The 23,290-nt window shown below is 45.2% G+C and overlaps 1 protein-coding gene across 1 annotated transcript in view; it reads right to left on the bottom strand.

Annotated features, from left to right (window-relative positions):
* LOC124722221 overlaps positions 1–23,290 on the bottom strand; it is a 169,990-nt gene that overhangs the window by 12,451 nt on the left and 134,249 nt on the right. The window contains exon 6 of the mRNA XM_047247415.1: positions 9,729–9,928. Coding sequence (XP_047103371.1) covers positions 9,729–9,928 — 200 coding nt within the window. The remainder of the gene's footprint in view (positions 1–9,728; positions 9,929–23,290) is intronic.

The following is a 23,290-nucleotide window of genomic DNA, read 5'->3' as shown; positions in this document are numbered from 1 at the left end:
AGTTCTAAGTCTAGGGGACTGATGCTAAGTCCTATAGTGCTTAGAGTCATTTTGAACCAATTCGCGGTGGGTTATATACCTTCGACATTGGGATCGGCGATAACAGTTCATGGGATCTGTATTGTCCACGTTTACGCCCCACCTGGCACAGTAAACAGACGAATACACGAGGAATACTATTCAGAGGAGATCGTGACCTTATTTATCAGCGGATTCGATCATTTACTGGTGGATGGAGACTTCAGCTGTGTACTGGCGCCAAAGGATCAAATTCCACATTACAAAAGCTGTCGTGAACAACAAGCGATATGCTGGGAAATGGAATTACCTGGTGCATGGGACAGGATCCATGGGAATCGCAAGAGTTACACGTTTTTTACTAGTCAATGGGCCAGCCGACTTGATCGGATATATGCTTCTGTTGACTTACAGGATAAGATGGTCAGCGCTGCACGATGGTCCATTGCCTTTACCCACCATCTAGTTTATCTGTGTACAATTCCCCTCCATCAGCAAAATGAGTGAAGAAACATGAACGCTCAATTCATCATTGTTGGCGGACCCTGAGTGTCGCCAGCGAGTAAAGAAGGTAAGGGCGATGTGTCAGTGCCGCATCCCAGCTTACGCCTCGGTGCTTCACGGGTAGATACATTAAACTGATGACACAAAGAGCTCTTATACTATACGATCGGGATAAGACGAGATGGCTAAGGGGCACTCTAGATTATTATTACACTATGCTTCGTGAATTGTCATTTCGGGTCCCGTCTCCAGAACATAATGCAGAAGTTCGTCGTATCAAGGCACACATCCTATCAATCACGCGACATTGACTGGGGGCATCCAGATTCGGGCAAGGTGTCTAGACAACATCGCTGGGGAACGCACCTCGATGCATCATGTGTCGCAAGAACAGAAATGTTACCGTCGATCATTGGTCACAGTGCCAACGGCCTTGCCGTAGTGTTAACACCGGTTCCCGTCAGATCACCGAAGTTAAGCGCTGTTGGGCTGGGCTAGCACTTCGGTGGGTGACCATCCGGTCTGCAGAGCGCTGCTGACAAGCGGGGTGTGCTCAGCTCTTGTGAGGCAAACTGAGGAGCTACTTGATTGAAAAGTAGCAGCTCCGGTCTCGGAAACTCATGTACGGTCGGGAGAGCGGTGTGCTGACCACATGCCCCTCCATATCCGAATCCAATGACGCCTATGAACTGAGGATGGCACGGCGGCCGGTCAGTACCGTTGGGCCTTCATGGCCTGTTCGGGAGGAGTATTGGTCACAGTGCTCCATTACTCAGACTGTCATCAACTGATAACACGAAAGGACACTGGGGCTGGATTTTTGGAGCATTTCCGCCATCTCTTTGCCGGCGCATCGACGGATCACCGGGTGGCGGAGGACACATTGCAACAGTTGCCAACGAGACTGGCTGGGATGGATGGATGAGGCTGCGCTAATGGAGCCACTCACAGAAGATGAAATAATGGGGGCACTCAACAAAGGAGCGGCATATAACTCCCCACGGCCGGAAGGGTTAGCGTTAGAATTTTATCGGGAATTCGCAGAAATGCAGAAATGATGACGGCACAATGGATGTCGATGTACAGTCGTGGACAAAACGAGCGAGACCCTCGCCTTTTCGTTATGCTGATCCGCATGGCTTTAAAATCTGCTACACAGCATAACAGGCAAGGCGACGAAGTGCTACCAACATACTATGCGCAGGCGTGAAATTGACAAACTATCTGAACTTTTTTAGACTGTTTTCAGTAATTTGTAAGACTATATTAATGCTGATTAGTGTGTTAAATACAACACGTAAATATAAGACAGAACTGAAAGAAGAAACGCTAATTGGTATGAACTGAACCAAAAAAATGAATTTCAACTTATCGAGATAACATAACTGTTTTAGTAAGACAAAGAACCCCAGATCGTTACGAATTAGAAAAATATTATCCGCATTCGGCCGCGAAACGGTCTGTGTCAACGTTCAGACCAGTCATACTGGATTACCGTTGCTGATCTACCATGAAAGTGTGCAAATTTAGCAATGCGTGAAGATTCATAACGAAATTCAGTTAAAAATAATTCAGTGCCACGCTTAAATCAATTCTATTATTGACAAAAGCGGAAAAAGTAGGCAGTAACATGTATGAAATTCTACAAGTGTGTAATATTGACATCCACAGGGCGCCAGTACAGAATAAAGGTAGCGATAAAACGTATTGGGGGCGCGAGAATTTCTTAAAATTGCTTTACTGATATTCTACCTGCCTCCATCGAGATTAGAACCGAAAACAAACCAGACCTTCCTTTCACTACGCTAGCAGACAACCCAGGCAATCAGCCCTCTATTATTACCCCAGACATGAATAAGCCGGCAATTTCGCAATGAAAATGACAAAATGATATGCAGTTTCTGTTGCATAGAGCTTTCTGGACTCAAAAACATGAATTTTCTTCCTTTATGTCACCGCTTATGTGAGAATCATTCGGGATGTTTATCGAAATAACAAAATACTGTTATTAGAGAGTAAATTTAGTAGGATAATTCTGCACCACCCCAGGAAATAAACGGCTACATAGCTGCCAAACGTATTCTACACTGTTTCGAATTCCCCACTAGACTCGCCACAGCCAGAAAACGTTCATTAGCCGAAGTGTTTCTTAAGCTAGCTAGCAATGGGAATGTTCGCACTTCTAAAACGCGGTGGCATTAATACTGGGATGTGCATTACCACGTGTATAGGCAAATGGATTCTATTTGCATTCCTGTAAACGTGATTTGGATCGAAAGCGTAGCTACGATTAATATGCTGGTGTATCGACTGCAACTAGAACATTTAGAATAAAGAGTAGGGGGTGTTATTTATGCGGCCCTCATCTTCAGTAGCTGTCGTAGCTGTTTTCGTTGTTAGGATTTCGTCACCTAAACCGGTAAAAACGGAACCCTACTAGTCTTACTTTCTTGACCGTCTATCGGTCTACCCAACCCTTAAAACCCGTTTACCTCCATAATGGGTGGACATAATAAGCGGAAATGTATCGCACTTCTTGCGGTAACCGGTCCCTTGGTGGTGTAAAAAAGTGAGCTTCTATGTCAACGCAATCTAAAGATACGGCCGTTTATGTAAAGAAAATTTACGCGAAAGGTCAAAAAATGGCTTCAAGAACTATGCGACCAAACTGCTTAGGTCATCAGCTCCTAGACCTAGAACTACTTAAACCTAGCTAGCCTAAGGACATCACAGACATCTATGCCCGAGGTAGGATTCCAACTTGCGACTGAAGCAGCCGTGCGGTTCGTGACTGAAGCGCCTGGAACCGCTCGGCCACCGCACCCGGCGAAACCCTATTCACCTCATGTATAATGATAATATATACTGTCTAGTGAGGATAAACTGTATTCGCCAGCAACTCAGATCGTTTGATCACGGAACTTTTACGAAGCTACATTCAAACTTTGTTCAAAGTCGTCTGCAATATCCATTTATAAACACCCTAGGAACGTCGTATGCGATATCCACTTCTGAAGACGCTGGCAGATACTGCTGTATCATAACAAGTAGGTAAGAATTTATTGTTATTGGTCCATGCATGACACTTTATTTCAATATCAATTTAACGCGCCTAGGTGTTCGTATATGGCTGAAACTAATGAACAAAAAGTAAATAAACAGCAAACAACTTCGATGTTCAAATCAAATGAAAGTCACATGTCGCAATTACAACATAATTTCGTTGTTACATCTGCATGACTACATCAACAGGATTTCTTTGCAATCCAGACTTACGTGCCTGGCAGAAGGTTCCGACTATTTCTCTACCGTCCCACTCATTAACAGTGTGCGGGAAGAAGGACCACTTAAATCTTTTCTTGCGAGCCTTGAATTACATTATTAATATGGTTTCTTCCTGTGTAAGTTCCCGAGGAAATAATGTTTTGGCATTCAGAACAGATGTTGGTGATTGAAATTTCGTGAAAAGATCTCGCGGCTACGAAAAACGCTTTTGTTTTCATAAATGTTACCCCAACTCGATTATAAAATCTGGGACCCTGTCTCCCCTGTTTCGTGACATTACAAATGGTGCTACCGTTCCTTGGACATTTTTGCGTGCACAGTCAATCGCGTCTGTCAAGAATATTATAGCAGTGGACGGACAAACGTAGTGTAGGCAGTGTTTTCAGTTGGCCTGTTGCGTATTCTTAGTGTGCGGGCAATAAAACGCAGTCATTCGTTTGCCTTCACTACAAAAGTATCATTCAGTCAGCTGAGGCAGACAAGGGCACTATAACAGCACTCCATGCATAGGGATCTTCAAATGGCTATATAGCAAGAACTATGGGTCTTCACAAGTCGACGGTAGCAGGGTGGATCAGACGAAAGGAAGAGAGTGGTAACAGGAAGACGTTCGAAGCAATTGATCGGCGTCTTAGGGAGCACGGAACATTCCAGCCTATGACTCGCGACTGGGGAAGACCTAGAACGACGAGGACAACTGCAATGGACGAGGCAATTCTTAGTGCAGTTGACGATAACCCTAATTTCAGCGTCAGAGAAGTTGCTGCTGTACAAGGTAACGTTGACCACGTCACTGTATGGAGAGTGCTACGGGAGAACCAGTTGTTTCTGTACCATGAACAGTGTGTGCAGGCACTATCAGCAGCTGATTGGCCTCCACGGGTACACTTCTGTGAATGGTTCATCCAACAATGTGTCAATCCTCATTTCAGTGCAAATGTTCTCTTTACGGATGAAGCTCCATTCCAACGTGATCAAATTGTAAATTTTCACAATCAACATGTGTGGGCTGACGAGAATCCGCACGCAATTGTGCAATCACGTCATCAACACAGATTTCCTGTGAACGTTTGGGCAGGCATTGTTGGTGATGTCTTGATTGGGCCCCACGTTCTCCCACCTACGCTCAATGGAGCACGTTATCATGATTTCATACGGGATACTCTACCTGTGCTGCTAGAACATGTGCCTTTACAAGTACGACACAACATGTGGTTCATGCACGATGGAGCTCCTGCACATTTCAGTCGAAGTGTTCGTACGCTTCTCAACAACGGGTTCGGTGACCGATGGATTGGTAGAGGCGGACCAATTTCATGGCCTCCACGCTCTCCTGACCTCAACCCTATTGACTTTCATTTATGGGGGCATTTGAAAGCTCTTGTCTACTCAACCCCGGTACCAAATGTAGAGACTCTTCGTGCTCGTATTGTGGACGGCTGTGATACAATACGCCATTCTCCAGGGCTGCATCAGCCCACCAGGGATTCCATGCGACGGAGGGTGGATGCATGTATCCTCGCTAACGGAGAACATTTTGAACATTTCCTGTAACAAAGTGTTTGAAGTCACGCTTGTACGTTCTGTTGCTGTGTGTTTCCATTCCATGATTAATGTGATTTGAAGAGAAGTAATAAAGTGAGCTCTAATATGGAAAGTAAGCGTTTCCGGACACATGTCCACATAACATATTTTCTTTCTTTGTGTGTGAGGAATGTTTCCTGAAAGTTTGGACGTACCTTTTTGTAACACCCTGTATAATTCACGTTAAACTATTTGTAAGGATATGTGGTCTGTTCTTACTCTCTCTGTTCTGCTGGGGTTTGGAATGTGTAGCGGATACTCGTGGCTTCTGTAGCATGTGTGTGTCAGCAGGTCTTGATAAATTTCCGGACTGGCCACTCGGGGCACCAGATGTCCTCTAGAAATTTCGGAAGAAACAGATCTGTTTTCCATTAACAATGTACCAGAAAACATGTTAATGCGGCGATATTACGTTCGTGTGTTGCGCATGATGCGAGAAGTATTTATGTTTTGCCTGTTTCTATGATAAGTTTCACCCAACTGATTGAGAGGACGTTCACAAATGGACGATCAGTAAAGATAACGCAGTAGTATACTTGAGGTGTATTTTTGTACCACGTGTCACGATGAAAGTAACTGTCATTATTTATTAATGTATGCTTATTTGATTATGAAGCACACGTTCCAGTGTTTTACTTCAAAAAAAGAAATGATTAAGAAAATGGTTCCGATTATCAGGTCCATCGAAAAAATATCTAATGAAAAAAATTCCACAACAAAGAATCGGACACGAACCAGCAGTCTGGTCGCCTAATGCCCTGATCACTCGGCCACCGACATCATTCTTCTGAACACCTAGAATAGCGAGTAGACAAGTTGCAGCGTGAAAACACAAAACGTTAATAACTCCAACATTATTAACTTTGGACCCCATATTATACTATTAAAATGGTTGTTTTTAGACAATCTTTCGATATATAGCATGGAAAATACGTTTTTCTGTCACAGATTTTGACCTCGATTTTTTCAAAAACTACGGAGTGTCTGGCAAAAAGCTGAAACACGCGTCTCTTTATTTTCAATATAGAACGCGCTTGCAAAACTTAATCAAAATTGCTGACCCACATGTCAGACTCTCCCCTTGTTAGAAGATAGGTTAAGGAATGGCAAACCCAGATTTAAAGCATTGGTAGACTCCCAGAGGAAAATTTGGAGTAGGAATTAAAATCTAGTGATAAGAAATAAAAACTGAGGTTTGCCGATGACTTAATTTTGTAAGAGACAGCTAAGGACTTGGTAGAGCAGTTGAACGGAATGGACAGTGTCTAGAAAGGAGGATATACTCGTAAAATGAAGATCAACAAAACCAAAACAAAACTAATCGAACGTAGCAGAATTGAATGAGGAGATGCTGAGGAAATTAGATTAGGAAACGAGACACTTATAGTAGTACACGAGGTTTGCTATTTGGGCAGCAAAATAGCTAGTGATGGCCGAAGTACAGAGGATACAAAATGTACACTGGCAATGGTAAAAAAAAGCGTTTCTGAAGAAGAGAAATTAGTTAACATGAAATATAGACTGAAGTGTCCGGAAGTCTTCTCTGACAGTATTTTTATGTAATGCGGCCAGTGAAACATGGACGACAAACAATTTAGACAAGAAGAGTATAGAAGCTTTTGAAATGTGGTGCTACATAAGAACGATGAAGATCTGATAGGTAGCTCCCGTAACTAGTGAAGAGGTATGAATAGAATGGGGAGAAAGGAATTTCTGGCACAACCTGACTGAAAGAAGGGATCGATTGATAGGACATATCCTGAGACATCAAGGGATCACCAATTTAGTATTGGAGAGAAGTGTGTGGGGGGAGGGGGTCGAAATAGTAGAGGGAGACCAAGAGATGAATACAGTAAGCATATACAGAAGGATGTAGATGGCAGTAGTTATTTGAAGATGAATGAGCTAGTAAAAGATAGTGTAGCATGGAGAGCTGCATTAAACCAGTCTTCAACAACTACTACTATCTATTGTAATGGGTAAATCACTGCACTCGTATTAGTAGACCATATCATTATTGCACCAGTGAAAAGAACACCACCAAATATCTTGCTTGCCATACGAGGGTTGCCCAGAAAGTAATGAACCGCATTTTTTTTTCCTTCGAGGATTCTTTATTGAACATAACGAGAATTACACACACGGAAGAGTAGTGTTTTATCTACACACCCTATTTTTCCATGTAATCTCCATCCCGTTCTATGGCTTTTCTCGAGCGCGAAGTAAGGGCGTGTGTACCCTGTCGGTACCAATCCTTGTCCTGGTGGCGGAGCCCGTGCTGCCCTGTGTGAATCACCTCCTCATCGTCCGCAAAATATCTTCCACGAATGGAATCCTTTAATGGACCAAACAAGTGGAAGTCCGAGGGGCTACGTCAGGGCTGTCAGGTGTGATAGCCGTGGATGGTCCCCCCGACCGCTGCAAATCGTGGAGCTCCGCCGAATCGCCTTCTGATGACCTCACCCTCTGTGCCCAGCAACTACACTCCTGGAAATGGAAAAAAGAACACATTGACACCGGTGTGTCAGACCCACCATACTTTCTCCGGACACTGCGAGAGGGCTGTACAAGCAATGATCACACGCACGGCACAGCGGACACACCAGGAACCGCGGTGTTGGCCGTCGAATGGCGCTAGCTGCGCAGCATTTGTGCACCGCCGCCGTCAGTGTCAGCCAGTTTGCCGTGGCATACGGAGCTCCATCGCAGTCTTTAACACTGGTAGCATGCCGCGACAGCGTGGACGTGAACCGTATGTGCAGTTGACGGACTTTGAGCGAGGGCGTATAGTGGGCATGCGGGAGGCCGGGTGGACGTATCGCCGAATTGCTCAACACGTGGGGCGTGAGGTCTCCACAGTACATCGATGTTGTCGCCAGTGGTCGGCGGAAGGTGCACGTGCCCGTCGACCTGGGAGCGGACAGCAGCGACGCACGGATGCACGCCAAGACCGTAGGATCCTACGCAGTGCCGTAGGGGACCGCACCGCCACTTCCCAGCAAATTAGGGACACTGTTGCTCCTGGGGTATCGGCGAGGACCATTCGCAACCGTCTCCATGAAGCTCGGCTACGGTCCCGCACACCGTTAGGCCGTCTTCCGCTCACGTCCCTACATCGTGCAGCCCGCCTCCAGTGGTGTCGCGACAGGCGTGAATGGAGGGACGAATGGAGACGTGTCGTCTTCAGCGATGAGAGTCGCTTCTGCCTTGGTGCAAATGATGGTCGTATGCGTGTTTGGCGCCGTGCAGGTGAGTGCCACAATCAGGACTGCATACGACCGAGGCACACAGGGCCAACACCCGGCATCATGGTGTGGGGAGCGATCTCCTACACTGGCCGTACATCACTGGTGATCGTCGAGGGGACACTGAATAGTGCACGGTACATCCAAACCGTCATCGAACCCATCGTTCTACCATTCCTAGACCGGAAAGGGAACTTGCTGTTCCAACAGGACAATGCACGTCCGCATGTATCCCGTGCCACCCAACGTGCTCTAGAAGGTGTAAGTCAACTACCCTGGCCAGCAAGATCTCCGGATTTGTCCCCCATTGAGCATGTTTGGGACTGGATGAAGCGTCGTCTCACGCGGTCTGCACGTCCAGCACGAACGCTGGTCCAACTGAGGCGCCAGGTGGAAATGGCATGGCAAGCCGTTCCACAGGACTACATCCAGCATCTCTACGATCGTCTCCATGGGAGAATAGCAGCCTGCATTGCTGCGAAAGGTGGATATACACTGTACTAATGCCGACATTGTGCATGCTCTGTTGCCTGTGTCTATGTGCCTGTGGTTCTGTCAGTGTGATCATGTGATGTATCTGACCCCAGGAATGTGTCAATAAAGTTTCCCCTTCCTGGGACAATGAATTCACGGTGTTCTTATTTCAATTTCCAGGAGTGTAACTGTACTTCTGTCGACAGCAGATGCTCCATAGACTTTGCACAAGCGTTTGAGAATGTTCCCCACGGTTGCTTCCTCTGCAGTGAGAAATTCGATGACGGCACGTTGCTTGTAACGTACATCACCTACAGACGCTATTTTGAAACTGTCCTGCAGCTACGCTATTTGTCGGAAGTGACGGCAACTTGGACGCGCTTACTCAGGAGATTTCAAATAATACATACAGTACGTAACGTTACGCAATCGTAGCATTGTTTTCAGCTGAGAAAAAAATGCGGTGCATCACTTTCTGGGCAACCCTCGTAGAAAACCGCGGAATATCTAAAACCTGATGTCCAGAGGAGTATCTGAACATCATTCCCCGAATTGTAATACAGTTGACAGTCATCAGTGCGCAAACATAAAGTGGATACGTCCTTGTATTAAACTTACCTACGGGGCTTCTTTCTATAGCAGGTAAATATTGTGGAGTGCAGAACCAGTAGGAATGATAGAAGGAGTACAGTGCGTCAGCTAGACCGAACATTTGCGATGCCTCTGGATGTTGCACCTCGCATATCTTACTGAAGTCGTCACGAAAGTAGGGATACCACCCTTGATGAGTTAGTAGTTCACCACTCAACTGCGGCCGCCTGCAACATACCAGTTGGAAAGTTAAAAGTTAAAAACCAGTAAAATTGGCATGTCAAGTCACGTAGTGTATGCACGAATGTAAAAATATCCATAATGAATTTTCACTCAGCAGCAGAGTGGGCGCTGATTTGAAACCTGCTGGCCGATCAAAACTGCATGGTCGACTGGGAGTCTAACATTGGACCTTCGCCTTTTTTTTTAACTAAAAGTCTTGATGTTATGAATTGCAAAATTATACAATACAATTGCCGGCCGCTGTGGCTGAGTTGTTCCAGGCGCTTCAGTCCCGAAACGCCCTGCTGCTACGGTCGCAGTTTCGAATCCTGCCTCGGGCATGGATGTGTGTGATGTCGTTAGGTTAGTTAGGTTTAAGTAATTCTAAGTCTAGGGGACTGATGACCTCAGATGTTAAGTCCCATAGTGCTCAGAGCCATTTGGACCATTTTTTTATAGAATATGATTATCAATATATCATTTGAACTGTTTACAAAAAACACAGAACTTTTAAAAAGCGACAATACCAGTGTACAGTTGGTACACACAACTATTTCTTGCGGAATATTTTCTCAGATTAGCGGTTATGCTTGAGCAAAGAAATTAAACAGTAATAGTGCAACAATAGGCACAGTTACATGTCATCTTCAGATAAGAATTTCGTGTGTATTGCAATGAAGTGAACATATGATATTTATGTTAAAGACATGAAATATTTGTTGAAATTTGTAATAGATAGAGGTGATATGTCAAATATGTATTAACTAAACTGTATACACAGTACAATCAATACCTCAAATAGAACTCTGACTAAGCTGGCCAGACACAATTCGCGACCCGTCCTCACGGCCAGTACCTCATCTGCTACCTTCCAATCTTCACTGAAATTCTACTGCACTCCTTGCAGGACTAGCTCTCCTGGAAGAAAGGATACTGAAGAGATATGGCCCAGACAGTTTTTCACGCTGTAGCTGTTTGTTCGTTCAATTGAAACATCTGGGATCCAGTCCCGATTCGGCACACAGTTTAAATCTGCCAGGGAGTTTCAGATCAGTGCATCATACTTTAATACAGATGGCTTACCACAAGGATCAGTGCTTGCACCACTGCTGTTTAGCCTCTATATTGCAGACCTGCCGGAAACACAATCAAGAAAGTTCGGGTATGCTGACGATTGGGCCCTCGCTACAAGATGTAGCACAATTGAAGCATCTGAGGATATCCTAACGAAAGACCTGAAGATAATGCGTGAATATTTCCGTAAGTGGACACTTCAACCAAATGCTTCCAAAACAGAGGTTAGTTGCTTCCATCTCAACAACAAACTCGCTGCAAAGGAACTCAACACTCTATTTGAAAACATCGTTCTCAGGCATAATAAAACACCGAAGTACTTGGGCATGACGCTGGACAGAACACTATCTTTTAAAGAACACCTAACAAAGACTGCCGAAAAATTAAAGACAAAGAACAACATTATTCAAAAGCTCTGTGGTACTACCTGGGAGGCAACGGCCTCCACTCTCCGCACCTCTGCTTTAGCAATTGCATTCTCGGCTGCCGAATACTGTGCTCCGATTTGGCTAAACAGCCCACATGTAAAAAAGGTGGACGTCCAGTTGCATAACACTCTAAGGATGATTTATGGAGTAATTAAACCCACTCCATCGCAATGACTCCCAATATTAAGCCACATCCCGCCGCCACACCTGCGATGTACTGTACGTGAATACAAAAGCATCATGGGAAATCGAAGCCTGCCGATCCACCAAGACATTGAGGCTGCAAGCACTAATAGGCTTCGATCTAGGAACCCGCCAACAAGAACAGCAAGGAACTGTGTACAAGAAGGTTTCAGTATCACAAACGCATGGTCTGAAAAATGGAACGCATGGCAAAATCATAACATGCCTTGCATCACACAAAAGCCACCTGGTTTTGACCTACCACGCAAAACGTGGTCCACTCTAAATAGGATTAGAACTCGTCGTGGCAGATGTGCTTACTTCCTGTATAAATGGGGTAAAATACCATCCCCTCAGTGTGACTACGGAGAAAGTCAGACCATCAGCCACATTGTTGAAGAGTGCTCCAGAAGAGCCTATAATGGGAGCCCCGACGACTTCCTGCTCGCAACTCCAGAGTCGATAGATTATATTAATAGACTTGATGTTTGTTTGTAATCTGTAAACTTTGTTATATTAGTAATGTTGGTTTGCAATTATTAACGTTTGTTATATTAGTGATTTGTCTGTTTGTTTCTTACGTGTCTGTATAGCCATACGATAAATAAATAAACAGAGTGAAAATTCATTCAGAAAGCCGGCCGCGGTGGTCTAGCGGTTCTAGGCGCTCAGTCAGGAATCGCGCGACTGCTACGGTCGCAGGTTCGATTCCTGCCTCGGGCAAGGATGTGTGTGATGTCCTTAGGTTAGTTAGGTTTAAGTAGTTCTAAGTTCTAGGGGACTGATGACCACAAATGTTAAGTCCCATAGTGCTCAGAGCCATTTGAACCATTTCATTCAGAAAACAATCCGCTAGGTCGTGCCTAAGCCATTTTTCGACAATATGCTTTGTTCCAGGCGTGTTAGTCTCGAAAGTTGTGAAGTGGATTTTCTGTGAATTTTTAAAGTATGGAGAGCTACGGACAGAAGCAGAGTTGTGATGGAAGGTCTTGAGTGGTGCCTGCGTAGCTCAGTCGGAAGAGTACTTGTCCCCAAAAGATAAATTTCCTGGGTTCCAGTCCCGGTCCACACACCAATTTAACCTGGCAGAAAGTTCCGTGACTGGATTAACTGATGGGACAGCTGCAATACTTCTGCAAGACTGGGAGGACTGCTGAAATCAGAGGTCTCAAAGCAAGACGATGTCTAATCGATAAACTTGAATGTAATATGTATTACGGTATGTCAGATATGCGTATTGGGATTCTGTCTGGTTGAGTGCAGTGCGGACATAATTCGAGCCACTAGCCAGTCGGCGGCCGTGCCGTAGCCAGGCGGCGAAGGGTAGCAGCTCGCTTCCAGCCAAGGCAGTCTGGCTCCGGAGGGGTTCTTCGCTGGCGGGGCGTGACGTCAGCGTCCGGTAGTCGTTGAGTCTTTCTAATTGTACTTATTTGCGCATATGTAGCGCAAACAATGCTGATTACATGGGAGCACGAGGTGTCAGTCGAAAGAAAATTTGATTACGAATCCAGTGGTATACAGACATGACCTGCAAATGCTATATGAGAGGAGATAAAGAGAAAAATAGATTTGAATACAAGTAATAAATCCATTAAATAATTTATACCTTTTCAAGTATTCGTTCCACAAAAGGGATCGAGGATTCAATTTGTAGCTCTTCATAAGACGCATTGGTGGAGTCTCTTTCAAAGTGTCGAATCAAAACACCTTTCAGACATCTAAATTTCCAATTGTTATTTTATCGAGCAACCAATTTTGGTGATATATTACTCCATCTTCAGGCCCACTGACCGATATGTAGGAAGATTCCGATCTTTGGTCCAGTGAAACCAGGGACCAGTATTCAATGACTGGTACCTATAGATTTTTGAAAACCTGTACCATTCATAGTTATATGATAAACAGTAAAGCTACCACGAGTATAAACAATTCTCGTCACTGCAAGAACAGACCGTAAATATTTCAACTTTGATTTGAAGGCAAATCATGGCACCTAAAATTATTATTATATAAGAGTATAATGTGGGGTTCTAACAAGCAGGTAATGGTGCAAACGGAACTTTAATCTAACTTAATGTATAAAAAGTTGTAGAAAAGGATTGGTAATCACATGAAGCCCTCCGTGGCGTCAGTGTGCGCACTTTTCGCTGGTGGCGGTGGTGAGAGTTGGAGAAGGTTTTCTGGAGGAGGTGACCGAGTCTTTTGAAGGTTGACAGCCAACTCCCTCACAGTCAATCAGTAAGGGAATGCAGCAGATGTAGTTTGGGACGAGTTGAAGGATGTAGCCTCTGCCTGGGTATGAGTGGTGGTACAGCTGCTTTCGTTGAGTGTTTGTGATAGTTCGCGTTCCGTGGGACTTAGAAATATTTCTGCACTGTTCGGACTCTGTTTTGTACCGTGTTGGACTTAAGTCTCAAGCTGACTTATGGAAACTTCATTTAAATTTATTAACTAATCGACATTTAGAACAGTGAATCATTGCATCAATTAGTCAGTTTCTTGATGATCATAGTTCAGTAATTTTATAGCCTTGAATACGATCTGAGGTTTTCCAGATAATTTATTTATTTTTTAAATTTATATAGTGAGTTGCTGTCCTCTGTTTGGGGCTCGAACCATTTTATCATTTCAGCATAATAACTTGTGTTGATCACCAGTCTACAGTTTAGTGAGAGATTAATGGGACAATAAACTATTTTACTAAAACTTAATCATCAGTGGTTGTAGAGTTACCTATGTAGAACCTAGTAGATGTTAGAGTTCTGATTAATTCTCCGAAACTACACTCATGCTCATAAATTAAGGGTATTTAAAGAATGTGGTGCCACACAACGTGGCACTACACAAAACTGGAGCTAATAGCATAGGCACATAGGGAACACATTCGACACAGATCTGTAAGTCTACGGTATTGGTGATAAGTTGAGAAAACCGTCTCAAAACACATGTGCTACAAAACGCCACTGTTTACTGCACACATACCCCGACATCAATATGGGATATGATCACCATGCACACGTACACAAGCCACACAACGGGTTGGCATACTCTGGATCAGGTGGTCGAGCAGCTGCTGGGGTATAGCCTCCCATTCTTGCACCAGTGCCTGTTGGAACTCCTGAAGCGTCGTAGGGGTTTGGAGACATGCAGCGAAACGTTGACCGAGAGCATCCGAGACGTGCTCGATGGGGTTTAGGTCTGGAGAACAGGCAGGCTACTCCTTTTGCCTGATATCTTCTGTTTCAAGATACTCCTCCACGATGGCAGCTCGGTGGGGCCGTGCATTGTCATCCATCAGGAGGAAGGTGGGACCCACTGCACTCCTGAAAAGGCGGACATACTGGTGCAAAGTAACGTCCCAATACACCTGACCTGTTACAGTTCCTCTGTCAAAGACATGCAGGGGTGTACGTGCGCCAATCATAATCCCAACCCACACCATTAAACCAAGACCTCCATACAGGTCCTTTTCAAGAACATTAAGGGGTTGGTATCTGGTTCCTGGTTCACGCCAGATGAAAACCCGGCGAGAATCACTGTTCAGACCATACCTGGACTCATCCGTGAACATAACCTGGGACCACTGTTCCAATGACCATGTACTGTGCTCTTGACACCTGGCTTTACGGGCTCTGCTGTGGCCAGGGGTCAGTGGAAGGCATCCTGCAGATTTCCGGGCGAATAAACCATGTCTGTTCAGTCGTCTGTAGACTGTTCGTTTGGAGACAACTGTTCCAGCGGCTGTGGTAAGGCCCCGAGCAAGGCTACCTGCAGTACTCCGTAGCCGTCTGCGGGCACTGATGGTGAGATAACAGCCTTCTTGTGGTTTGTACACACTGTGGACGTCCCGTACTGTAACGACTGCACACGTTTCCTGTCTGCTGGAATCGTTGCCATAATCTTGAGATCACACTTTGTGGCACACGGAGGGCCCGTGCTACGACCTGCTGTGGTCATACCCCGAGGTGATTTAAACCCGAAAACCGCCCACCAGAGCGTTGTTTCTCAGTTCCTTACAGATAATCCAATGGTTGAGTCCGCATGCTTTGATCACTTAAGGTATTTTAAGACTGTCTTTGCAACTACTAAAAATGTGTACTTATTTTATCGTACACAATGTGTTTTTATTCATTTAAACCATTGACAGTGGTTGCATTTTCGCCTGGTTTCTGCTTACATGCAGAAGTGCCGTCTGCATGCACATTTGTCGGATATTACTGCGTGTGAGACTAGACTTTTGATCTTTATGTACTGCATTACAAGTTTACTGACAGAAACTACCACGAATTAACGTACCACTACCGAAAAAAATATTTATTTACGAGGATCTGCAACCGGTCGCCGGGTCCTAACGTAAGCATACCGCACACCAATTCGATGCGTATGTATCACGTAAATCTTACGATGAAGCTAGAAGCCTCAAAATTGATCATGGTATATTAAAATGAAGAGTATTTAATTGCAGCCGCAGACAATTCTTTTTCCTAATTAATCTATAACTGCATTCCCCACAGCTCTTGCAACGAAGGAAAGTTTAAATACCGCCAACTACAATGAAGAGTTATAACTCCTGGTCTTTGGATATTAGTAATGCTTGAGAAAGACATTGTGAGTTAAAGGATGAAAGTGCATGATAACGAATTCCATTTGATTTCTGGGTCCCCAGCTTCACTACAAAGCAATCTTTTCCAAGATATGTGATGTAATGGTGCTGAGGCTCACAAATCATTTCCATGTGCTGTATTCCAGTTGCTGTGTATTGGGCATGGACGTACAGAGCCATTCCAACTGCGCTTACTAAGTTGGTACATTTAGACTCTACGCCGTGATGAAATTAATCTGTTTTCACGATTGAAGAAGTAGATGGGTACTGACAATGGTCTGGATAATTATTGTACGGAGGTTTCCGTGAGGAGAGGGATGCTTTTGTACTGATGCAACGAATTCTTCAGTTAATGACACCAAAGAACACGTTTAAGTGCACCTAGGAGGTGAGTATTTAATTTCTACGAAAGAAATGTGTAAGAAGAAACCTCGAAACTCATGAACCATTTGCAAGCGTATTACTTACCAATAACGATACACTATTGGCTACTGTAGTCAATTTAGGAACACTTGCATTGACACATAAAGTGACAAGTTAACAGAAGACGCAGTAAATAAAGTGTTTTCGTTTGACAACTGTCGACATGGAGCCTTAGGCAACCTCTAGTGGTCACCTTTCTTTACTCACTACAGATTATTGAAGTGTCCAGAGGCCTCTGCACTAATCCCTAGGAGATTACTACCGCGATAGCCAATCGTCACCAATGCTCTTAGATAGGCTGTTCCAAGCGTTCAGTGTGCGATCCATAGTTTTGTCTTGTATCACTGAAACCATTACTACAAACGTTGTGCGACGGCAGTTATTAAGGTTTTTTTTTTCCTTTGTTGAGTTTCGATTCCCCCCGAAGGGGGCGGGCTGGCAGCAGCTTAGTACGCTGCTCTTCAGCCTACAGAATTTTTAAAACATAAGAAGATAAGAAACAATAAAGGCCCGCGATAAAACGGTGACTTAAATTGTAAAACGGCGGGAAATTGTGGAAAGTTAAAACATAAGACAAAGGGGTTGGCGATGCTAGTAAAATACACAGGACGCAGGCAGGTAAAATAGTAGACAGACAATTAAAAAACACGGCGACAGTCTGGTTTCTGTTCGCAAGAGATATAAAAATCACACCCAGCGACAGTATGATGTTAGTTCGCAACACTACGGAAAAAGCAACACTTATCACTCACTGGAAACACTGCACTAAAAAGTCGGCACGAAGATGACACAGCACAGCCAAGGGTAGATGGGCGGGGGGGGGGGGGGGGCGGGGGGAGGTGGACAGATGAGGGGTAAAAAAAAGGGGGAGGAGAGGAAAAACGAAGGGGGGCGGGGAAACAGACGGAGGGAGAGGACTCATAAGGGGGGGTGGGAGTAATTAAGGCGACTGGTGGAATTTTCTAATGGCCTACTGTAAATGGTGATACGAGAACTACAGAACATACGCGTAATGCTGCGCTCTGTGAACTAGAATGACGGTGTCAAAGCTCTGCCACCGCCGTTGCAGCCTTGCACCCCTTATACACACATCAATAAAAGTTTTGCATCACCCCGGTTCCCAGAGCTCCTGAAGATAGACGTTGACTGTGGATATTGTACCACAGACACAGTCCTTTTGACTGTTCAGAGATGTCACTAAACCCGCCCAAAGATATAAACAACCGTGCACGAGCAGCGCCTATTAGACAGAGAGGGTCCGACAGCCGATCAGTTCCAGTCATTCCACCAGGAAGGAGGTACACGGCTCGTGTTGTCTGTAGTTCACCCGTGCCTAGACGGTCAATACAGCGGCTCGATCGCGTCCACATTGTTACTTTGTGCCAGGAAGGACTCACAACAAGGGAAGTGTCCAGGCGTCTTGGAGTGAACCAGAGCGATGTTGTTCGGACATGGAGGAGATACAGAGAACTGTCGATGACATGCTTCGCTCAGGCCGCCCAAGGGCTAATACGGCAGTGGGTGACCGCTACCTACGGATTATGGCTCGGGGGAACCCTGACAGCAAGGCCACCATTTTGAATAATATTTTTCGTGCAGCCACAGGACGTCGTGTTACGACTGAAAATGTGTACAATAGGCTGCATGATACGCAACTTCACTCCCAACGTCCATGGGGAGGTCTCCCTTTGCAACCATGACACCATACAGCGCGGTGCAGATGGGCCCAACAACATGCTGAATGGACCGCTCAGGATTGGCATCACGTTCTCTTCACCGATGAGTGTCACATATGCCTTCAACCACACAATCGTCGGAGACGTGTTTGGAGGCAACCCGGTCAGGCCGACCGCCTTAGACACACTGTCCATCGAGTGCAGCAAGGTGGAGGTTCCCTGCTGTTTTGGAGTGGCATTATGTGGGGCCCACGTACGCCGCTGGTGGTTATGGAAGGCGCCTTAACGGCTGCACGATACGTGAATGTCATCCTCCGACCGATAGTGCAACCATATCGGCAGTATATGGGCGAGGCATTCGTCTTCATGGACGACAATTCGCGCCCCCATCGTGTACATCTTGTGAATGACTTCCTTCAAGATAACGACATCGCTCGACTACAGTGGCCAGCATGTTTTGCAGACCTGAACCCTATCGAACATGGCTAGGATAGATTGAAAAGGGCTGTTTATGGACGAAGTAACCCACCAAACACTCTGAGGGATCTACGTTAAATCGCCATTGATGAGTGGGACAATCTGGACCAACAGTGCCTTGATGAACTTGTGGATAGTTCAAATGGTTCAAATGGCTCTAAGCACTATGAGACTTAACATCTGATGTCACCAGTCCCCTAGACTTGGAACTACTGAAACCTAACTAACCTAAGGACATCACACACATCCATGCCCGAGGCAGGATTCGAACCTGCCACCGTAGTAGCATTGCGGTTCCGAACTGAATCGCCCAGAACCGCTCGGCCACAGCGGTCGGCGAAGTTATGGATAGTATGCCATGACGAATACAGGAATACATCAATGCAAGAGGACGTGCTGCTGGGTTTTAGAGGTACTGGTGTGTACAGCAATATGGACCACTGCCTCTGAAGGTATCTCTGTATGGTGGTTCAACATGCAATGTGTCGTTTTCATGAGCAAGAAAGAGGATGGATATGATGTTTATGTTGATCTCTATTCCAATTTTCTGTACAGGTTTCGGAACTCTCGGAACTAAGGTGATGCAAAACTTTTTTTGGTGTGTGTGTAGATCTCTGGTGTTCGACTGCGTATCCATATCGAACTAAAATAAACACACTAACTTGCGCCACCACCTCAACTCCTTCACCTGCAGTCCTTTGCCAACAATGATCCAGCCTTCCCCGTCTTTTGAAGTGTTTTACCATTCACATGAGCACCAATTCTGCAGCTCCTTATCAACTGCTGCCACCAAATGCTCCAGTGCCATCAAGGTCACCTAGACCGTCTGCACCATCATAGTCGGTTCTATCGCCCTGACATCGACTGCGCCATCATCAAAACCATTGCCAGCTCCGCATCGCTATCATACCCACCGCCAGTGCCAGTTCAACTATATCTGCCACCATTGCACTGATATCACCATCATCAGAATCTCCTATTCATGTCCCTACTTACACCCGATTAGTGCCACCTACTATCCCACAAACGTCTTCAATGCAGTCATAAGACCGCACAAACGAGATTCAGCAGATATTCTCATCCTCCATCCCCCTACTCCAAAAACAAAAAAAACTTCACTAAATTCATGGACATGAAACTAAACATCCTCTCAACTATCATCTTCCAATCTGTCCATCCTCCACATTTCATTTCTCCTCCTCGAGCACTTACAACCTCATGCTGTCTCAATATAGATCTAAAGTTCAGAACCAGAAAATACAATTAGAAGAAATCTGAAAATATACCCCAAACTCATAAATGTCCTAAATCATACATAAGTAAGATACTATCACTATCAAATCCGTCTATGCTCACTTCTGCAGCCACCTATCCCGCAGCCCTCCTGCCTTTGGTTTCTAGTCTCACCTCTCCTCCTGTACTCACTCACACAACAATATGCTCCACACCACCCACCGACACTTACCATCATGGTTAAGGATGTCACCCCTAAAATCAAGGGGAGGAGGTCATGCTGAAAATCAACTCCAACCCCAACTTAGAAGTCTGAACTGTCATCTACATCCATAAACAACCAAGGTCCCACCAATTTAGTCCGTCTTTTCTCAGAACTTCTAGCAGCATTTATGAACCAGTCAAAAATAGCCTTCATTTATATACAACGCCATAAAGCCAAACTATTCAAAGCTCAGCTACACGCCATCCACTGCCTTCACTGTCTCGACTACAATGAAGTACAATGGACACCGCATAAACCAGTGCAAAAACCCTCCAACTTACAGACACTGCAGATCTCATCATCTTCACAATCTCTCTAACCTGCAGACAAAGATATAGTAAAATTTGTTAACATAGTTCTCAAAAACATCCACCAAATCAAGTGTCCCCACAACCTAGAAAAATTCTCTCTAGCTGCCCAGTCAGCGTTCCACCTCAATGGAACCATCACCTATTCGCACAACCAGCTGCATTTTCGCAGTTTACCAATTCTATAGCTGACCTCTTCCCTATACTAACTTTCCTAAATGCAGATAGCACCACAGCATTACATTATCCTTTCAACGCAGCCTAGCTCAGTAACAAATGTGCCCGAAAGGTTATCCATGCTTTTACCGCACGACACTACCTACATGTCACCCTATAACATACAACAAAACAATAACCCGCACACAGTAGCCATGCCAGTTATAGAGTGGGGAACCAATAACCCCCAAACAATAGCCGCATGTGGCTTAGCGACTGAGTTCCTGAAAAACATCACCATCTGGCTACAAAACCTGTTCAAACCCTGTCCACTCATCTTTCTGTCTGAATCATCCTATTCCATATAGTTTCCTCGCTCACACTGAGCAGTCCTTCTCCACCCATAACATTGTAGCTGACTGAATATCCACAGTTGTTCCCATGCTTAGCTTAAGTGGGGGCATAAGTTGATAACCTTTCTTTCAGGAGACCTAGTCCACTTTCTCGACACACCCGCCTTCAAAGAGACTCAGATGCATAGTTTCAAACGTCTGATGTGATAGGAAGCGATCAGGTCTTAGTCCGACTGTCAGTCCTAATCCACACTCCCCACCTTCATACTCACCACACCATAACCCACGTAAATTAATCGAAGAACACCACAACAATATCTGGGAAGCCTCCTGGGAGCTTATCTACACCCAAATCGAAAGCCACCTTCTTATCCTCCACACCACGAAGGTGTCTCCAATAACATAGCTTGATAGAAACTGCCAACACCCCCCGCCCCCCCCCCCCCCCCACACACACCTGCCGGTCGAAGTGGCCGTGCGGTTAAAGGCGCTGCAGTCTGGAACCGCAAGACCGCTACGGTCGCAGGTTCGAATCCTGCCTTGGGCATGGTTGTTTGTGATGTCCTTAGGTTAGTTAGGTTTAACTAGTTCTAAGTTCTAGGGGACTAATGACCTCAGCAGTTGAGTCCCATAGTGCTCAGAGCCATTTGAACACACACACTAGTGCCGTCTAACCAACGGACTTCTCACTCCACGAGCTCTTGAAAATCTCGTAATCACTTCCACTAGTTCTTCCACACCCATGAGTGGGAGACTAATATGACATCAGTAGTCACAGAGATATGACGCGAATCTCCCTAAAGTAGAAAGAAGCTTGCACTGGCGACAAACATGCTCTTAACTCAATACGACACTACCCATAAACACCAGCAAGTACGCCGTGCGGGGTAGCCGCGTGGTCTGAGGCGTCTTGTCACGGCTCGCACGGCTCCTCCCTTCGGAGGTTTGAGTCTTCCCTCGGGCATGGGTGTGTGTGTTGTCCTTCGCATAAGTTAAAGTTAGATTAAGTAGTGTGTAAGCTTAGGGGCCGATGACCTCAGCAGTTCGGTCCCATAAGATCTTACTACAAATTTTTTTTCCAACAAGAGCTGGAAAGCTTCCCACCAACTTATCGACCACAATCCCCCACATACTACTCACTCCCTCTCAACAGCTAACCCCTTCCTGATAATTTAAATCAAGGAAAACTTACCGCCTCCTACATGCAAGACACACTCACCATCCCCAACAGTCCTGACATAACCACTCCACGGCCCTACATGTCCACCAGTGGAGATAGACACCCGCTGCCCCTGTCGCTCCCAGCCTCCGTCGTTTACGCTTTATGCCCAGAATATATTTAGACACACCACTTCCAGCACAAATTGTAAAACCATATCCAATGCCCACCACCTCCATCCAACCTCTCCCGACATCAACCCAGTATTTATTCAGTCCTCATCGCTGCTTATCCTTTTTTCATTTATTGAAATTGTTCATTTCAATAAACGAGAAAAGGCTAAGTACGTGACCTTAGGACTCCATTTCTTGCCGAAACAATTCCATTATCTATGCTAGGGGCTGCATTACAAGGTATTAACGTGACTTTTCCTGGAGGTCACTAATTTGTTTTGTCCCGTATATGGTGACGACACATTTAGTTTTCGTTTCAGTTACTACAGAGTTTTCCACATTATAATCGTTTAACAAAATATGAAAACTTAGGTAGTATATGGCAGCAACGGAATTATCTCTAGACAAAATAGGAACACGGTTCAATGAAATACGCTGAGATGACAAGTCATGGGATACCTCATAATATCATGTCGGACGTCCTTTTGCCCAGTGTAGTGCAGCAACTTGACGTAGCATAGACTCAACAAGCCGTTGGAAGTCACCTGAAAAAAATATTGAGACACCCTGCCTCTTTAGCCGACCATAATTGAGAAAGTGTTGCCGGTGCAAGACTTTGTGAACAAAATGACCTCTCGATTATGTCCCGTGAATGTTCGATGGGATGCGTATCGGGCGATATGGGTGGCCAAATCATTCGTTCAAACTGTCCAGAATGTTCCTCAAATCAATCGCGAACAATTGTGCCCAGTGACATGGCCCACTGTCGCCCATAAAAATTCCATCGTTGTATGGTCTCCAAGTAGTCGAACATAACCACTTCCAGTCAATGATCGATTCAGTTGGACCAGAGGAC

Source organism: Schistocerca piceifrons, chromosome X (genome assembly GCF_021461385.2).
Source record: "Schistocerca piceifrons isolate TAMUIC-IGC-003096 chromosome X, iqSchPice1.1, whole genome shotgun sequence".
In the NCBI taxonomy this organism is placed as follows: domain Eukaryota; kingdom Metazoa; phylum Arthropoda; class Insecta; order Orthoptera; family Acrididae; genus Schistocerca; species Schistocerca piceifrons.
This window is presented reverse-complemented; position numbering and strand designations above follow the sequence as displayed.